General features: G+C 41.9%; 1 protein-coding gene across 1 annotated transcript; it reads left to right on the top strand.

The window, feature by feature from the left end:
• Nucleotides 1-352: 352 nt before the first annotated feature.
• On the top strand, nucleotides 353-17,053 carry LOC116674587 (baculoviral IAP repeat-containing protein 6-like). Its single transcript, XM_032506976.1, has 7 exons — nucleotides 353-446; nucleotides 3,124-3,151; nucleotides 3,198-3,344; nucleotides 11,181-11,326; nucleotides 12,581-12,691; nucleotides 13,894-14,110; nucleotides 16,866-17,053. Exons 1-6 carry the CDS (start codon nucleotides 353-355, stop codon nucleotides 14,106-14,108), a joined length of 741 nt encoding a protein of 246 aa, XP_032362867.1. The 3' UTR covers nucleotides 14,109-14,110; nucleotides 16,866-17,053.
• The last annotated feature ends 2,193 nt before the right edge of the window (nucleotides 17,054-19,246 follow it).

The following is a 19,246-nucleotide window of genomic DNA, read 5'->3' as shown; positions in this document are numbered from 1 at the left end:
TTCACATCCAACTTTGATTCAGTGGGTGTGTCAGTGACCTCAGTACTTTGTAAGTTACTCAGGGTTATTGTGTGGACTTACAGAGGCAGTAGATGCTGCCTTCGTTATATACAGTGGTGTGTGTATTTCTGGAAGATTCACAACCTGATTTCAAGTGCAACTTTCTCACGTTATTTTGGGGAAGCAATTGATTGGACACTGTGTAAAGCTGCAGAGGCAAACAGAGAGACATTAAAATGCAACAGTTATGCTTTTATCTCAAGCAGCCTTACATATACCACGCTCACGCAATCGCAGGCACTTACTTTAAGATCTGGGGCCCCCATTAACTATAGTCAGCTGGAGATCCAACATGGCTACTGCAGCTCCCATCTCTGTACGGCCCCCCGAAGGCCCTAAATCCAGAGTGTGGAGGCTTGCTGGTGACAGTGCTGCGATGACTGCAGGTCAGCACCACCAAGCTGGTCATAGCTGAGATGGATGTCCAGCCTCTGGGGCTGCCGCCTGGCCTGGGGCTCACAGCTTTTTCTCCTTAAGATTTGCTCTGTAACACTGTTCAGGCTTCCAATTGGTGGTAAAGTTCCTTGAATTTTATGGAAATTTGAGTATTTAGGGCAGGACAGGGAAGGGAAAGCCAGTGAAAATGTTGTTGTTTTGTGGTTTTATACCAGGGAGTTGTTGAAATCTCATGATTATCACACCAAGTGTAGTTGTGAACCATACCCAATTATTGTAACATAAGGTAAAAAGAAAATAACATTAATTGATGGAAGTATGTTGCCATAGTTTGGTATATCAAAAAACAATATATGTGTTATCTCAGAAGCTTTGTGACCAGTTCATTGTTTTACCAGGCTGAAAGTAAGAGTGAAGGAAACAACTTGGTACATGGTTAGGTGTTCTGAAAACCATTTGATCATTTCAATCTGACTAATAAGAAATAAACCAAGGATTGCGTTTTTGTTTTTTGAAATTTTAACTTTAAATAATATAACATATGAGTAATAGGACATTTGAGTGCATGCTTCCCTTTATCAACTTGTACTGTAAGTGTCTTTACTCCTACCCATGGCTAATGTGATCCATGGCCTGCCAGCCTTCAGCCATGGCGTGTCATCATTTAATAGTGCAAAGCCCGCGCTTGTGTTTCTGTTGAATTTGAATGAGAACTCTAAATACATTTCATAATAAATAAATGTCATAGAAATCCAACTAGTGTTAAGATATTTCAGTCAAAAGTGAAAGCAAACACTTATGGAACAGCCAAACTCATTGTTTTTATTTATCTTGATTTTTTTTATTTTACTGTTTACATTTGCTTTTTAATATTTTATTTATATTGTCACTCTGAAGAGCTGCTAAACAGTTTTTTGTCTTAAAACAACAATAAAGATCTATTCTAATACATGAGTAACAACTATGAGGTGATAATTTAAAAAAAAGAAGCAAATTCTATACTTAATTTCATGTCCAAGCTTGTGTACAATAAATTTGCTGTGCCGTACCTGAATATTAAAGTACTTAAAGTAATAAAACACTTCTTATACATTGGATAGTTTTTTTGTATCATTCCACTTTCCGTTCTTCTACATTTCACTACAGCAGAGGTTTTCCAACGTCTAAAAAATGAAAAAATTGAAAAAAAAAAAAAAAGGGTTAGGGTTAGAAAAAAGGGAGATAAAGACTCTAATGCATTCTAATGTCCCGGCACTTAACGTCCTTTCTATCTAGATTTGTTTATTAACCCCTTTTTTTTTTTTTTAAAGGCCTGTATCTAAAAAAGTGTTTTTGATGCTTCCCCTCCTTTTTTATTGTTTTCCATAAAGTCTGCTTGACATTTATTACCCTCAGTGAAGGGAAAAACACATCTGACATTGACACAGAGCAAGAGGAGGAATTCTGATGAGTTGCGCACAAATGCTCCGAGTAATTGCATAGATGGAACTAGAAGGGATTGGGATTCCATGCTAGGTGTCACCCGAGACACGGCTTAAAGCCTTGGGGGGGCAGTGCTGTGCAGATGGGGATAGGACAGTAGGGAGCTGGGAATTCAATATAAATGTAAAACAGTCCGGGAGCCACAAACAAGAGCTGTTTATTTAGAGGGTGACACTTCAAGGCACATGGACACACACACCACACACACACCACACACACACACACACACCACAACAAACACACACAACACACACACACACACCCACACACACACACACACACACACACAACACACAACACACCACACACCCACACACACACAACACAGCAGACAGCCCCTCTCAGAAAATGATCCAGCTTACACGGTCAGCCAATTGATCCTTACTTCACTGTCTCAACAGACCCTTATTATTAGTATTTGATTGGCTTCTGGTCAAGTGCTGCTGGATGCCAACTGACAAACAATGGCTGAAAATGAACCCAACGAGTCTTGGAAACATGCCAAACAGGATTAATGACAGGATTACTTCAAGGATGCTTAGGAATGTATTTGGAAGGACAGTTTCAAGACATATCAAAGGTCGGTTCTAGGTCAGGATGCCAAGGTTGATTATTTCATGTATAACTTGATCACTTGATTCAATGCTATCATATGGTCAAATCTTCAGACATGGCTACATTTGCATATTTAGCTTTCCCTACAAACATCAGCATGTTAGCATTGTCATCGTGGGCATGTTCATGTTAGCATTTGGCTTAAAGCACCACAGTGTCTAAAACAACTTTGCAGAGCTGTGCCAGCACGTCTGTAGACTCTTACAGATAGAACCCCAGTCTCTCCTCAGTCTTAAGTGCCATGTGGTCATTTTTTACTTTCTGAAGTTAACCAGAAAGAAAGGCTTTCTTCCTCATTTCCAGATTGGAGGTGCTGCTCAACAGCAGTGGCTCAGTGCTGCCACTGGTGGCTGAAACGTTATAAAGAAGACTGCCGCTGTTGTTATAGCTGTCCATGGTTGCCCTGAGTCCATGAAAAGACCTGTCTGGCATCATTTTGTTACTACGTTGCATGTTCTGAGCTACCTGTGTACCAACGTACTACAAACATACATACCAAAAGAGAAGCTTTCTCCTTTTTGTTTCTCTACTCTTTAACATCTAACACTTTGTATCCTTGTCTCTCTGCAGTCCTAGATATGGCACGTCATGTGCCCCTGTATCGGGCACTACTGGAGCTGCTGAGGGCCATTTCACGTGCACAGCCCTGGTTCCTCTGCTGCTGCCTCTCTCCGGAGACCGGGGCATGACGAGGAGGATGAGGATGAAGAACACTGTGAGGGACAGACCTCTGTTGGAATGCTGCTTGCCAAGATGAAGACATGTGTGGACACGTACACCAATCGCCTCAGGTGAGATGGCCCAATCTATAGGACTTGGAATCATTTAGGTTTTTAATTTCAGATATAGAACCCAAATGTAAACAGAACTTAAAGTATTCCTGCATACACCTATAATAATCTTATCTTTTGAGCTTAAAACTGACTTTGTCATACTTTGTCAGCCATTGGAGTAATGTCTGATTTTAATACTTTGATCCAGCCATAACCCTGCCGCCCCAGAAAGACACTCTAGTATCATTCTCTCTCCTGCTCTCTGCAATTCTGCTGATCTGGGAGCCTTCACATCTATAGCGCTGTTCACACTTGGAAATGAAATGCACTCTGGGTGATGGGAATGTTCCCCTAGAGGCGTCCAGGATGCATTGAGTCACTAAACTGTGCTGGGGGTGGTCCGGGAATGGCTAGAAATGTGCAGTGTGTTTTATTATAGCAGGATAGGTTTTAGTCTAGAAATCCAATATTTGACCTGCATAAAGTGCTGTACGTTCTGCACATTCTACGTACGGAACATACGAGATGTGACCATGCTATCTCTCTCACTAGGCATGTGCCGGTATGGTAACCTTCAGCAAAAATACCACCATTTCACAGTATTGCAATAACAGCTCTAAAGTGTATTATTTTGAAATGTAGGGTAAAACAGTACTTCTTTTCCTCCATTGAACAATATATTATATTAACAGCATATAGAAGATTCAGTGTGTATATATAACTACGGTGATGTAAAGTCTATACGTAATCAGATCTCCTTGCTCTGCGTAGCGACAGTACAGAGGAACGTTTGCCTTTAACAGAGCAACAGTAATAACCTAATATACCATCGTTACTGATATTAATAACCTAATAACCAACATACCATAATTGCTGAGATTAATAACCTAATGTGGAGGTGTGCTGGGTCCTGACACAGTGACTAGACACAGTCCTATAATGCCAGTGAAGAAATCGTGAAATTGTGTCAGGCGATGTTTCCAGACTCTGACATCTGACCATTTTTCTTTTTTATTCTTTTAAAATCCTAAACTTCAGTCCCATTGGTATTAGTGTCTTAAATTTGACTTGGTGAAACCTGCAGAAACCCTGTGTTCATCACATAATATACCCACAGCAGGTATCACACCCAGATTTATAGCACACACACACCACACACACACACAGGAACACTGAGCCTTAGGAAACCTTGAAACACCACACTTGTACTTGATCTCACAACCACAAGCAGAAGCTTTAATGGAAGAAGAGCTCGAGGCAAATGGGAGACTGATGATTGGGATTGCCTCAGCAGTCTGCTGAACTTCCTGTCCCACAAACAGGACAGATTCAGTCAGGAGGTGGGGGCATTATATCAGTGACACATTTTATCTCATGTTTCTAATATTACAATAACCATCAAGTGATCAGAGAAATTGTCTTTTGAGATCTGCACATGCTGAACTCTGGCACAGTGTCTTGGTTGGGGAAAAGTGTCGACTCTAGCAGCGTTTTGAGAGAAGCACTCCCACATTCAGATTAAACTGCCATTTCTGCACGATTATGGCCAAAATGATAATCACGATTATTTTGATCAAAATTTTGATCGTGATTATTCTCACGATTATTTGTTGATTTTAACCAAAACAAATGTTATTGTCACATAGGCTATTTATAACTGGAGAGGGAGTGTGATGGACGCTACTCCCAGAGAGACGGCTGATCATTATGAACGGGTCCAGCACGGGTTGATCGGCGGATACACACGGCGTGTGTATGAAACGTCTGTGTCGTTACTGCGCTGCATTTTTATGAACTATGATATTCTGGCCATGGGTCACATCTCGGGCCCAGGTCCAGGTCCAGCAGCTCCATCTCACGCTATTACTCTACCAACTGAAGTTAGTTGCATTCAATAACTTCTTCGGTGTTTTTCACCGTGGCGGCCGCTATAACAGAGTCACCATGGAAACACTGGTACAAATACCGGTTTCCTTCTCATACTTAACAATATACAGCTGTGTTAATAACAATTAAAACTGGGGACAAATGTCAGAATTGTGGACCGGCACGGAGTAAGAGGAAAGAGAGTAAGAGGAGAGATCCAACACAGGCACGGCTTTACAGACGAAATGGGTCATGTAACGCAAAATTAAACCATATCCATATAAACAACATTGCAGGGGATGAGAGGACATTAGCACCGCTGCGTCCTATATGTCTTTTCCACCAAGGCTAACCAGGTGCTGGTTCTGGGCTGGTGCTAGTGCTAGTTCGGTGCTGGTTCTACTCTCCAGTTTTCTAAGAACCAGCTTGATTTTCCACAGCCTCGAGAGCCAGAGTAGGGCTACGTCACAACGTCACTGCAAGCACCTCCGTTGTCATAACAACGCGTTATGACTATCAACAATAATGGAGGACTACATACCGATACTTTTGCTCCTGGCTTTACAAATTCACACTGGAATTCAAAGACGGGCCTTGACAGCTCTTCGTGACCGCTATGGACAGAGGACACGTTCAAGGAGAAAGGTAATTATCTCCCATGATTTAACGTTTATTATCATATTTTGCTAGCTAGCGATGGCAACAGCAGTAGCGTCAAGCAAAACACCGTTAGGGTGATCAGACGTCCGGTTTGACCGGGGCAGTCCCAGTTTTTCCGACAAAGAAAGCCTTCGGGACGCTAAAATGTTCCGGTTTACCAACCACTAGAATTGTCCTGGTTGTCGGCGATTACATAGCAGAAGTGATCTTATTATAGTCCGGTCATTTAACCATGTAGAACATACATCCAGCGTGTGGTGTGGTGGGTGTGTGTGTGTGTGGTGTGTGTGTGTGTGGTGTGTGTGTGTGTGTGTGTGTGTGTGTGTGTGGGTTGTGGTGTGTGTGTGTGAATTGTAGCGTATCGTCGACATAATCTGTGCAGCCAGCGTTACAATGTATATTTGTAACCATTGTGTCTCATTCTCTGTCATGTTAACGGTGATATCGCCAGCCAGGGACGTGCATGTACATGTTGGGCAGTAGGGTTTAAGGGGGAAAAGCCTATTAGTTAATAAGAAATGTAAACAAAAAGAATTTGATAATTTTTGCAATCTTTTTTTATAAAACATCTCAACATAAATCTTCACACTAATCTGAAAATAATGTTGCTGCAATTTGTTAATTTTTTAGTAAAACCCCTGTTATTATTGTTGGATGTAATACTGTACAATATCAAAGCATACATGTTAACAAACCAACTGACTTTTATTTTTGCAGGTTGTATTATGGCGAGGGCGAGGCAGAGGAGGACACATGTGGTCTGGGCATACCACCGATCACACTATTGGTGGGCACCAGTTGTGCCAGATTTTACCCCTACACAGTTTGTTCAAAACTTTCGAATGTCCCGGAGTCATTAGAATACATATGTGGTCAGGTCAGGCCTCTCATGGGCCGAATGAACACCAACTACCGTCTGGCTGTTCCAGTGAGAAAACGTGTTGCAATTGCTCTGTGGAAGCTGGCTACTGGCATTGAGTATAGGACCATTAGCCACCTTTTTTGGGGTAGGTCTAAGCACAGTGTTTAACTGTGTTCAGGATTTCTGTGACTCCGTTATAAAGGTCTTGCTCCCTCAACACATCACCACCCCAGAAGCTGCTAAGCTGGTTGAAATTGCCACCTTCTTCCATAACCGCTGGAGAATACCACAGTGTGTTGGTGCAATAGATGGAAGCCACATCCCAATCATTGCCCCCGAGGAGTATCCCCGGACTACTTTAACCGGAAAGGGTGGCACTCAATAATATTGCAAGGAGTTTTGGACGGCAGAGGCCTGTTTTGGGATGTGTGGTGGGCTATGCAGGGAGTGTGCATGACGCAAGAGTGCTAAGGCAGTCAAATTTATGGGATCAACTTAGTGATGGTGAATTACTTGGACAGAACAAAAAGATCATCTCTGGCATAATGTTGGACACTACCTCATCGGTGACCCTGCTTACCCATGCAGAACTGGCTTATGAAGCCCTTCTCCGACACTGGAAGACTCTCACCTGAACAACACACCTACAATTACAGGCTGAGCAGTGCACGTTCGGTTGTAGAGATGGCTTTTGGAAGGTTGAAGGGCCGTTGGAGATGTCTCTCCTCAAAGAAATGACTGCAAGCTGGAGCTCAGCAAAAAATGACGTTAACCTGCTGTGTGCTTCATAATATTTGTGAAGAGCATGGTGACCATTTCATGGAGGAGCATGTAGACGGGCAGTTACACATTCAGCCTCCAGGTCAAGCAGTACCTGAGCATGGTGAGCCAGAAGGGGCAGATATTAGAGCAGCCTTAATCAACTATTTCAGTAGAGAGGAGTGATAGTTTTTACAGTGATTGTTGTACATCATTACTGCCAGTTGCCTGTTTCTAAATGCACCGAAAGTTTACAGTAGTAAAAGCCTCATTTTCTGACAGGAGAAAATTTCAGAAAACTTGCAATACAAAAAAATGTCAGTAATCAACTGGGGAAGTTTCACATGTTTGTTCATGTTTTTACCTTTGTATAGTATATGTATCTGTTGATAATCCCTGTTACTTTGGATAGATAGTTAATGTGGAATACACTCATTAAATTATATCTTTTAACTCGTTGTGCCTATGTGTGTTGTGCCAAATAAGGATTGTTTGCACTTCACATTCACATTTTCAAACTGTTATTTTATCTTTTTAATGAATAACCAGTCTGGTATTGTGTTATCTGACTTGTTGGAATAAGGAAGGGTGAGAATGTTGTTAAATATAAAAACATTTGTTTATTGTCATAGACAATCAATAGTTACAAATAATAAATAAATAATAAATAAATTACATGTTAATTATTTCTGTGCTTGCGCCTCCATCACTGCCACCATGCGCCCCATGAGCCCCAGCAGAGCGCTGGTGTCTGCCTCCATCTTTGCCACCATGTCTTTGTTGAGCTGCAGGAACTTATCGTCAGCCTTCTCCATGTAGTCCAACAGCTCCTCATGTTCACGCTTTTTTCCTGTGTAGAAAACAACCAAACCAAAATGTGTGATTATATGACAATGTCAAACTATCTATATACCTGTGCACTACCAGTACAAGTCCACACATCGCTGCAGACAAGCTCCAGTTGGTTTTATATTGGCTGCCATCATTTAATCTAACTGCAAACAAACCAGCGCCTGCATGCTGACCATAGTGGACCTACCGATGGTTTCAGTAGGACACACTGACCATTTAAAGAGGCCAGGTTAAATGTTTTGTTGGACAAAATGGAACCTATAAGGCAATGTAGAACATGTAAACATTAAGGAAACGCTTTATACACAGCACAAAATAGCTTACCTCGTCTGGCTTGCCGTGATGACACGGAGGCAGATGGGACCGGCGAGCTGCAGTCCTGTGGGGGGGTGATGGTGGTGTAGCTCTGTGTCATCATCTTCATCATCCTCACCAGTAACAGACAACTCTATAAACAACCAACACAGGGAGCAGGTTTAGTTTATAATGCTCATTCAAGACAGAAAATACACAGTAAGACCTCTGCTGTTAAGTTTCATAATTTAAAAAAGAATCTTCAAATTCGCCATAACAGTAAATAAAAGCGGTTGTGTTTGCTCCCGTAATCGTCCCCTGATGTATTATTATTTTTATCAGTGAGCAAACCTCCCTGCTGACTAAAAGTGTTGCAGAACCAGAACATTTAGTTGGTGAATAACGCTCAAATCAAAATCTGAAGCATAGACTAAAAGAATTAACGTTATTTTAAACCAGCCTGTAGTTTTTGTTCAGCATCTCACATCACACTTTCAGTCACTATAAGCCTTCTAGCTACTACTACTACTACTACTACTACTACTACTACTGTCAGAAACATTGTGCCAGAACATGAACAATAACGTCGCTGTAACGGGCTTATCTGCTAACGTTAACCAGCTACCGACCGTTAACGGGCTTCAACCCGTAGCCTAACGTTAATACGCCGTTAACGTTTAGCTACGGTACAAGCTAGCTAAGCTTGCTAGCGATAGCTTGCTAAACTTTGCTTGTCGTCACCGAACTAATGTTAACCATGCGAATATAACATAGAAACAAGACATAACGCTAGCTGGCAACACAGTTAAAATACATAATTGAAATTGAAACATTTTAAGACCCACCTGAAGCATTGGGACGGTCTGCCTCTCCGTTCACCATCGCCTCTAACAACGCTGTGGCGGAGTTGAGCGCCCCGGTGGTTTGGCATGCCGGTCGGTCCCCCAGGATGGAGTCCAGATGTTAAATATGCGATCTTCTTTGCTGACCGCCACTACCACTTCGCCCAAGCTCCTTTTTTTGATCCCGATAATCTTTTTTAATTTTTTAATTTTGTTTATCAGCTGATCCGTACTTCTCTGGTAACCCGCAACAGACATCTCATTTTGAAGCCTTTCGAAGACGGGTTTCGTCCGTACAGCTCCATCCAGTTTATGTTGAATTTCTGTGGAGGACCACAGAGCCAGCAGTTGGTTTCCTCCACAGACCACGGTTGTTTTTGTTTCCCATCCATTGCCAAAGCTAACATTAACAGCTGTCTATAGTTAACAGCTGATCGGTGTTTTAAAAATGGCGGTCCGAAGTTTTTGTTTTCGAACGTCATGATAACCACGCCCCCCCCCCCAGCACCAGACGTAACCGGTTCTTATCTCTGGACCAGCGCTAAGTTGGTGCTGAGTTGGAACCCGTTTTCTTGGCCCAGAGCCAGGTTTATTTGTGTGGAAAAGCAAAGAACCGGTTCAATATCTGGCCCTGACTCCGAACCAGCACCAGAACCGCCTTGGTGGAAAAGACATACTAGAGGAGCTAACAGCTAACAGACGCTACTAGCTAACAGCTAACAGACGCTACTAGCACCGGTCACTGCTCTTGTCTGAAAAACAACAGACGGGACAAAATGTTGCGTAAACTGGTAAACCTTGAGACCGACGTATAACCGACTGCTATCTGATGAGTTTTCCTCCCGTCCCTCTGTCCTCTGGGACTGTCTCCATCTAGAAACTAAGCTGCACGGTGCAGGGAACTACTCTGACTGGCTCGTGAGCAGACGGGTTTACGGAGCGGTAGATGGGCTTTGCAAAAAACCCGGAGCGTTCTATGAAATGACGCTTTAAAAAAAATAATCGCTCGATCGCGCCGCCTCGGGCCAAGCTCCGATACATGATTACAGCCCGTTCATGGCCCTCCCCATCAGACCGGGTGTGGAATCAAAGTGTGTTGGTCTTGTTAAAGGCTTGTTTTATCTTGTGTGATGTGTCATAGTGGAAGACATCAAACACAGTGTCTGGGATCCTGTATGATCTCTTGACAAAAATAATCTGTTATTTTTCATAAACAGGAGGAAAAATGAACTTTTTCGTCCACCAGCCAAATGGCTACTGAATGTTCAAATTTGATCCGCAACTCAATAGATTACATCGTTTTTTGGCTGGTGAGTGAACCAAATCAACCAGCCGCCTGGTTACCAGCGTTTGGTTGGCAGATGGTGCTAGTTTGAATCTTTCTTGGCTCCTCCTTGACCACTTCTACAGTCAGGTCTGTGATGGCGAGCATAGGAGCTAATGTACACATGGTGAAGCCAAAGAGGAATTTTCTTTTCTTCATTTCAGTGGACCTGGAACCACTTGTACTCACATCCTTCCCCATGAGCATTATACCAAAATAATAGCCTATGTAATGGATTTGCCAAAGAATACTACAATGTCTTTTGAAAACGTAAAGGGAAAATAATAAGTTTACAGGTTTTAAAAAGATTCACTTAAAATTGGATCTCTGAAATCCACATGATTAAACGGCACCTAATAAAACAATATGGCTGAATGTATATCTGTGTGTTCCAGGTCAAAGAAAGATAAGAGTAAAGGTGTGGTGAAGGCAGACAGCTCCGATCCAGAGCCTGAGGGTTTGACTCTGCTGGTGCCTGACATCCAGAGGACAGCAGAGATAGTCTACGCTGCTACTACCAGCCTACGGCAAGCCAACCAGGGTATGTAGAGATCCCACACGTCTCCCTTTATAGCCAAACGCTGAGGCAGCTGACTTCACATTATCTGTCACAGCTTGAAAAGACCTGGTTAACAGCTATTCATATTTACATCCATACATTCAAACTGATGGCCAACCCAAGCCCAGTTTCACATAAGAACTTTATCTGATTCGTCATCTGAATCATTTTAGCAAGTCTCTGCTCGCCTATCTCCCCCTCTCCCTTTTTGTCTCACATCGTCATCTGTTGTCTGTCCTGTCCTCTCGGTGAAGGACACAAAAAAGGGACAAAACGTCTGAATCCCCTCAGTTTTAATATCGATATCGTCCGCCGCATTACATAACATCACCGTAGAGAATACTAATTACGCCCCACCCGCCCATTTCTTCCAGCTCCCTTCAGAGAACGAGTCTGTCCAGTCTAACTGATCACTTAGAGATGGTGGAACAGATAGATGATTATCATGCCACTTCACATAGGAGCTGTCAATCCTCCTCTATAATACCATTCAAATTTCTTTCTTTTTTTCTTTCAATATTCCAATAATATATGAATATTTAATGCTCAAATGCTGCCTGTTATTAATATGTACTACACTACTCAGGCTTATGCATTACCAATGCCACTATAAGCATGTGGTTGTTGTTCTGTATTCTGTCCACTAGAGGGACTTCTAACATTAGCCTGGCCTTGAAGGAGATCTATGTCCTTTTCCACCGCGAGCACACAGCGACCAGCTCTAATGAAAGCCATCTAAACTGTAGTGAAGCGCCTCTGTTGTAAGGGCTAACGGTGCTCTGTTAGCACAATGACATCATGTAGAAAGCACAGCCCAAATGTCAGAAACGGACCAACAGTAGTGTTAGCCACGATGCTAACGCCATTAATAACTAAGCCAAACGGTGCTGTCGATACTATTAGAAGCTCACTCTGACAGCTGTAGGGCAGCTAACATAAACTTTAGCGGTCTCCATGAAGCCCCTAAGCTCCTATAACTTGCAACGCAGTTAGGAAACAAGAACGAGCAAACTAATGTTAACATGAACACTTTATAAACGAAGTTAACTGTTGACACAATACAGTAAGGTGAGCTATTTCAGTTAGCTGGATGTATGGTTAAAGCTCATTGGCTCTTCCCAGTGTATCTCCATGTGGATATAAATATGACAAAGCTGATGCTTCTCGGCCACAATCACTCTGAGTTCATCCACCCTGCTCTTTCTCACTTCTGTCCTAATGCCACCTCTTTACCAGAGAGGAAGCTGGTGGAGTCTTCCAGGAAGGTGTCCTGTCGTCCCAAGCCCCTGTCCATTCTACGCTCTCTAGAGGAGAAATACGTAGCTGCCATGAAGAAGCTGCAGTTTGGTGAGTTCACATGTTTGCTTTGGGTTGCAAGTATGTGTAATTCACATATGTACATGTAGTAGTTTTTCTTCTTTACATCCTCTGTAACATCAATGTCTGTTGGTTTTACTTTGTGGACACATGTCAGTAAAAACTGTGAGACACACACACACACATACACATACACACACACACACACACACACACACACACACACACACACACACACACACACACACACACACACACACACACACACACTCACTCTCTTCCCTGTCTGATATGATCTATAATGCCTTCATTACAGAACTCTGAAAGGGAAGCAGACTATATTCCTGTCCTGCTCGTCCCTTTTGTCCTGTCCATCACTCCCCATCCAGCCATGTCATGACTTATTACACTAGCTGTGCAATTGATTTTGTAAGAAGCTTGATGTCTGAAGTAATTGCAAGTGACTGCAAACACGGTTGTTTCAGTTTGCAAACAGAATGGAAACATTAAGTCCAGACAGAGTGGGGGGATTGCATGTCCGTTACAGGGGATAAGAAGGCTGGTTGGCCGTGTTGGAGGCAGCGTGCTCACTTGGATGGAACGCATGAATTGGTTCCTCACTATTGATTGAAGTTGTAGTCATGGTTGGAATGGACTCTAGTAGGGCCCCAACTCGAGTGTTCTCTTTTCCTTGGCAAAATAAAATGACATTTTTTACTGGGTTTACAAGAGACCAGCTTGTCTTAGCTTTAAAGGTTAATTACAGAAGTATTACTAACAATGTTAAAGCGAGAGCTAACAGACTAGCTAGCATGCTGGTACAAGCTAATCATCTAGGAATGCCAGTGTAATTTATTACTGAAGGAAGAATATGTTGTCCAGTGAGGGGACTTATTGAGTGGAATGCTTAATAAATTAAATTAAGTGGAAGCACATTGCATTCGCCTTTAACAAACACATAGATATTACTCAAATTCAATAGAAGGAAAGGACAATGATTTGCTAAATAAAAAATGCTTTACCACATGAACCCAGTCAATACTTGAGTGTCCCCTTTTGCATTATTACCTTAATTAAATTGCAGTCGCATTTGGGATCCATTTAAACATGGCCAACATTAGGAATGAATCCACTTTAAGTTGTTGGTAGGAGTGTTTGCAGGCAATAACATCAGTTCTTAGTTGAGTTGAGAATGGGTACGAGTTCCTCATTCTGGTCTCCTCTCTTTCCAGACACCTTTGAAATGGTCTCGGAGGACGAGGATGGAAAAGTCATGTTTAAGGTCAACTACCACTACATGTCTCAAGTGAAGAACTCCAGCGATACAAACAGCGCAGCCCGATCCGCCGCCTCGCGCAGGAGGCCGTCACCCTGTCCACCTCTCTGCCCCTGTCATCCTCTTCCAGTGTCTTTGTCCGCTGTGATGAGGAGAGACTGGACATCATGAAGGTAAAGTACTAGAGCTAGTCATGAAAATGTCCTAGCATTGTTTGGTGTGTACAGGGTTGTACCGTGTGATTCGTAAAGGCTGCTAGTTTTACAGCTGAGGAACACTGATAGAACATTTGTGTACTGTGTTACAGCGACCGGTGTTCCTACCATACGACTTGTTATGACGGCTCTTACTCATTCCCCCAGTGACATTTAATAAATGGATCTCACCCCACAAGTTGATTAACGGCAAATTCTCCTTTACTAAATGTCAAACTCCTCATCTGTTTAGCACAGTTTCAGCAAAAGAACACTGTAAAGAAAGGCAGCAGTTATACCAACAACATAACAGGAACAACGGATGAACACATGACTGCACACAAACATCAGTATAACAACAGCATTTATTTTTAGTTCCACATCGAGTGTAAGGTGCACAAAGAATGCACCGAAGTGAAATGTAGACAAAAAATATATATACTGTATATGACACAAGCTTTAGGCAGGGGATACAGTTCTACTGGCCATGAAATGTAGACAAAAGTTGCCGAAACATGCATCTTACTTATCAACAATGACCTTAAAGCACAAAAGGTAATCATTCACCGCAAAGTTGAACAAGCATAATCTACTTTAGACTAACTTGATCACAAAGTGGGGTATAAAAGAAAAGATCTTTGCCCATAGCCCAAAGTCCTGTCACAGCAGTGCAATGTTTTGTTATGCAAACATGTTCATACAGAAATACCGAAATGAACTTTTTTCCCAAGAATAGCATGGCCTAAGGAGCAGCATCAGCAGAAAGGGACAGTGGCTGATGAGGTGGAAATCTCATGATCTGTGAGGGGTCAGTGCATCCTGGTACCTTAGCCCGGCTCCTTACATTAATACCAATACAGCATTGTTACACTTATTAAACCCTGTCCCAGAGGCACATTTCAGTCTTGAAAGGCTTCCACACCAGACTTTGGTTGGAAGTGCAAGCTAAGTGGCAGGCTGAATGAATTTAATCCATGAAGGACACTAAATAGTGTAGTTTTACAAACCCTGACAGCAGTACTCAAGACATATGTGGTGGTTTAGTCAAGAGTCAGCAGCATGTTTGCATTTCTCTGGAAGTAAAACCCATTCACACTGCATCCTAACCGTGTCTTATACTGCCCCCCCCCCCCCTGCACACCTATGGTTTTCCCACCGAGGCTGTCAATGGATATTCTAAATTAAATGATGTATTTGAATTGTAAGAAACCAAACAGACATTTGAATATAATAGAGACGCCGCGGCTGTCTCCCCTGCTTGTTCTTGCATGGGCCGCTGCACCCTAAACGTTCAGCTCCCTGTCTGACTGAGCCCAGCTGGTTGGCCATTTCGTCATTTGTATGTATACCTCTTAAAATAAATGTTTATGTTGAAATGAATATACCTATACAGGTAGTTATGCCTTAATTGTATTGGCTTATGGACATAATGTGCAAAAACCAAAAGAGTGAGTCAGAAGAGAGAGGAGTTGTGCCGTGCTGTGCCATGCAGTGGAAATGATTCAGCCTCCAGAATGGGTGCTCATCTAGATGAATAGATTACATTGCAATAACCAATGTAACTGCTGTCCACAGATGGTGCTTAGGGGCATTTTAAGGCCTTGCATTCACCTAGATAATCAAGTAGGCTCCTGTACAAGCTGAGCTAACCTGATCAGCTCAGCTGATCCTCCCTAATGCAAGGGCCCAGTTAGGATCGGCCACAACTTGGCCCGGGCTACTTCACAGACCAAGCAGACGTTTACAATCCTGCATCTGGATCATATTTCTACGTTTCTTGTTGCACTTTCTAAACGCTTGCTTACTGTTTGATTTTGCAACAGCATAGTTTGTGAATACAGTGTTTTAAATCTTAAATCCTTGCAGCCTATCTTTGATTATGGATTGGGTTTTATGTTGACACTGCTTGTTATCAGAGATATTACTGGTGATTTAGATTATTTGTTTATATTTATGTATACATTCAGGTCCTTATAACAGTTTAACTGCTTGTGTTTGATTAATAATCAAATTTCATTTATTCAGGAAATAATTATTTTTTTGCTACAAATATGATGTAGACATAAGTGGTTTCTTTCCCTCTGCTAATTCCACCCGTTAGCCTTGTTGTTAATATCATTGTGAAGGGTCATTTTACCATGATATTTTGTTGTTTGCCCTTTGTTTAATCCATATTTCTATATTTTATATAATATTTAATTAACCCTCTTTCAGTGTGTGTGATTATTTAACCCTTTTTTGTTCCTTTTTTTTAAGATTATTTTTTAAAGCCTCTTCTCTTTATGTGCGTTTTAGAATAGATTTTAAGATGTTATTGTTTGTTTTAAGGATTTAAATGGTCTCGCCCCAGAGCATTTGTCTGAAATTTTAACTTTGCGGGAGCACAACTGGTCATTGCGTTCTTCAAATCAGTTGGTTGTAGAAGTACCAAGGTCCAGGTATGGAACCCCCCCCCCCCCGATATTCACACTGTTACAGATGTGGCTCTTTTAGGTCCAAACTCAAAACATATCTGTTAGTCAGGCTTTTAATACGGAGCAGTGGTGTGACAATTTCATTCTGTGTTTCTTTGAGACCTTTTCTGATTTTACTGTTTTCTATGTTCACTCTTTCTATTGAGGATTTTACTCATTCTGATGTTAAGCACTTTGGAGACCTGCTGGTTGCTGTAAAGTGCAATATAAATCCATTTTGATTGATTGATTGATTGATTGATTGATTGATTATGTTTCAGGTTCTCATCACAGGCCCAGCAGACACACCATATGCCAACGGCTGCTTTGAGTTTGATGTGTATTTTCCCCAAGACTATCCCAACTCCCCTCCGCTGGTCAACCTGGAGACCACCGGTGGACACAGTGTGCGCTTTAACCCTAACCTCTACAATGATGGCAAAGTAAGTTGGAAAAGAACTGAATTAATTAATTGGCCAATTCTTCTCTGTTTTACGGGTTATTTAAAGGTTCAGTGTGTAGGATTTATAGGCATCCAGCAGTAAGGTTGCTGAGTGCAACGAACTAAAACTTCTCCTGTGTGTCTTGCGTCTAGAACTATTCCTGATGAGGAACAACCAGCTTAATGCCAAAAGTACAGTACAGGCACTCTACAAAACCTTGAATATAGAATTCACTTACGTTACACTGTGGAAATAACAGACACACAATATGACCAATTTCTATTTGCATCACAAAACCCATCTTGGTAAATGCATAGCAGAATTCCTAATGATGGCACTTCTGAGTAGCCTACATGCATAGCTAAGACATGAAAATAAAAACAACTGCCTCGGGTTGAGGGGGTTGATGTCTATCAAGAACCCAATATGGCGTTGAAGTGTCAAACTAACCCAGTGTATCGGAGGAACTTTCCTGTCCAGTCCCGTTTCATGTCCAGTTCTTAATTAAACTTAGCTTTTGGAAGTGGACATCACTTGAGGCTTTCTCCAGACATGTGAGAATATGTAAAGCTCTTCCTCTGTGGTACTGGCTTCCATCCATTGAGGAGTTGGGGTCAAGGTGCCTAAGCTCACCCCATCTGTGGCACCTCATTAAGCAGCCACCGACAGGCTACATGTATTTCACTAAGGGCCCCTGACAGCTGCTATATTAAATACCTGGGGCCGGGGTCAGCTAGGGGGAAGCAAGCCGTCATTCAGCACACTAATAAGAGATGGGGTGTTAAATTGGGGAAAGAGAAGGTAGATACATCATAAAAAGCTTGTTGCCGAGGGGTGTTAAAATTCAACTGGAGGTCCTCTTGTTTTTGGTCAGCTATGAACCATGCAACAGGTTTGAGTTTATCTGTACAGGGATTTAAAGGAGCTACAAACTGTTAAATATCAATGATCACAACAGTTCTCATTAGCAAATGCGGTATTATTTGAAGTTAAATAGGAACAAGTAGAAATTGCTTACTTCCAAATCTTCCTATTGTGTCCAATTTAACAATGGATGGAGCATTTCCCATGCCAAATATTTTAGGTACTCATCATTGAACTTTAAAAAGAAGAAACCATTAAAGGAACAATATGTAATACTGACAGCTAGTGTTTGTAATAGTTACTGCAGTTCAAATTTAAAATACTGGAGAGAGTCGTCTCCCCGGCCTTCCTCCCCAGACTCTAAGTCCACTGGGGTTGCCAGGTTGAGAACGCTGAACCCACGTCACACATTGGCAGTGTTAGCTAGATGCTAGTCTCGCATTGTCAGACATTAGTCATCTCCACATTAACAAAGTTGGACTCTCATACTGTCTAACATACAGCATCATAACCTTATTTACTTATTTATAACATTAGCCCCAAAATATATTCCATAAGGTAACAGACCATACATTTTTGTGCCATTCAACAATTCAGGCTACATGTTGTTTATGCTAGGCCGGTCCTACGTAACGTTAGCGTGTGTTAGCATGGCGGCGGAAGCAAGCACCAGGCCGGATCATTTCACCAGCTGTGTCCGATTGTTTTTGCGAGTAACTACTGAAGTTCTCTATTTAATTTAATGCGAGAATACAAATGTTAAAATGACTAAAATGCCTGTCCCTACTAGCAATACTAGCGTGATAAATTAGCATAAAGCTCAGTGCTTACCTGTTCAGGAGGAAATTAGCCACTCTGCGTCCTTTTGGGCTCTAAGCTGTCTCCATCATCTTTTAAAAGACTCTCCTATATTTACCGGGGTTTTACCACGTCTCTGCTCATGCAACTGTTAGAAAGATGTTATTTTTAGCTTGGTAGAATGAGTGTATCTCGTTCACCAGTTGGTGTGGTTGCTGTTACCATGGCTGCAGCATGTTGTGTTTGTTGTTTTGCGTTTCATGTCTGGCAACCCTGGTGTCAAAATGGGCAAAAACACACAGGCCAGAACCAGAACGGACATTTGGGACTGGGAAATTTCCAAGGAGAAAATACTGGCTTTAGCATTGTTGTCAGAGAAGATAATATTTCAACTTAGCATGTTTGCTCAATATCTGGTGACATACTATGGTCATTTATTGATTAAATACAGTGAATATATTAATTATTGCTCCTTTAACTAAAATCAATTTGTCATCAAACCATTTTTCCTGTTTGTTGATCAGGTAATGTTTAAGTATCCTCACACATGGCATGGG

The sequence above is a fragment of the Etheostoma spectabile genome, unplaced genomic scaffold, assembly GCF_008692095.1.
Source record: "Etheostoma spectabile isolate EspeVRDwgs_2016 unplaced genomic scaffold, UIUC_Espe_1.0 scaffold00000749, whole genome shotgun sequence".
In the NCBI taxonomy this organism is placed as follows: Eukaryota; Metazoa; Chordata; class Actinopteri; order Perciformes; family Percidae; genus Etheostoma; species Etheostoma spectabile.
This window is presented reverse-complemented; position numbering and strand designations above follow the sequence as displayed.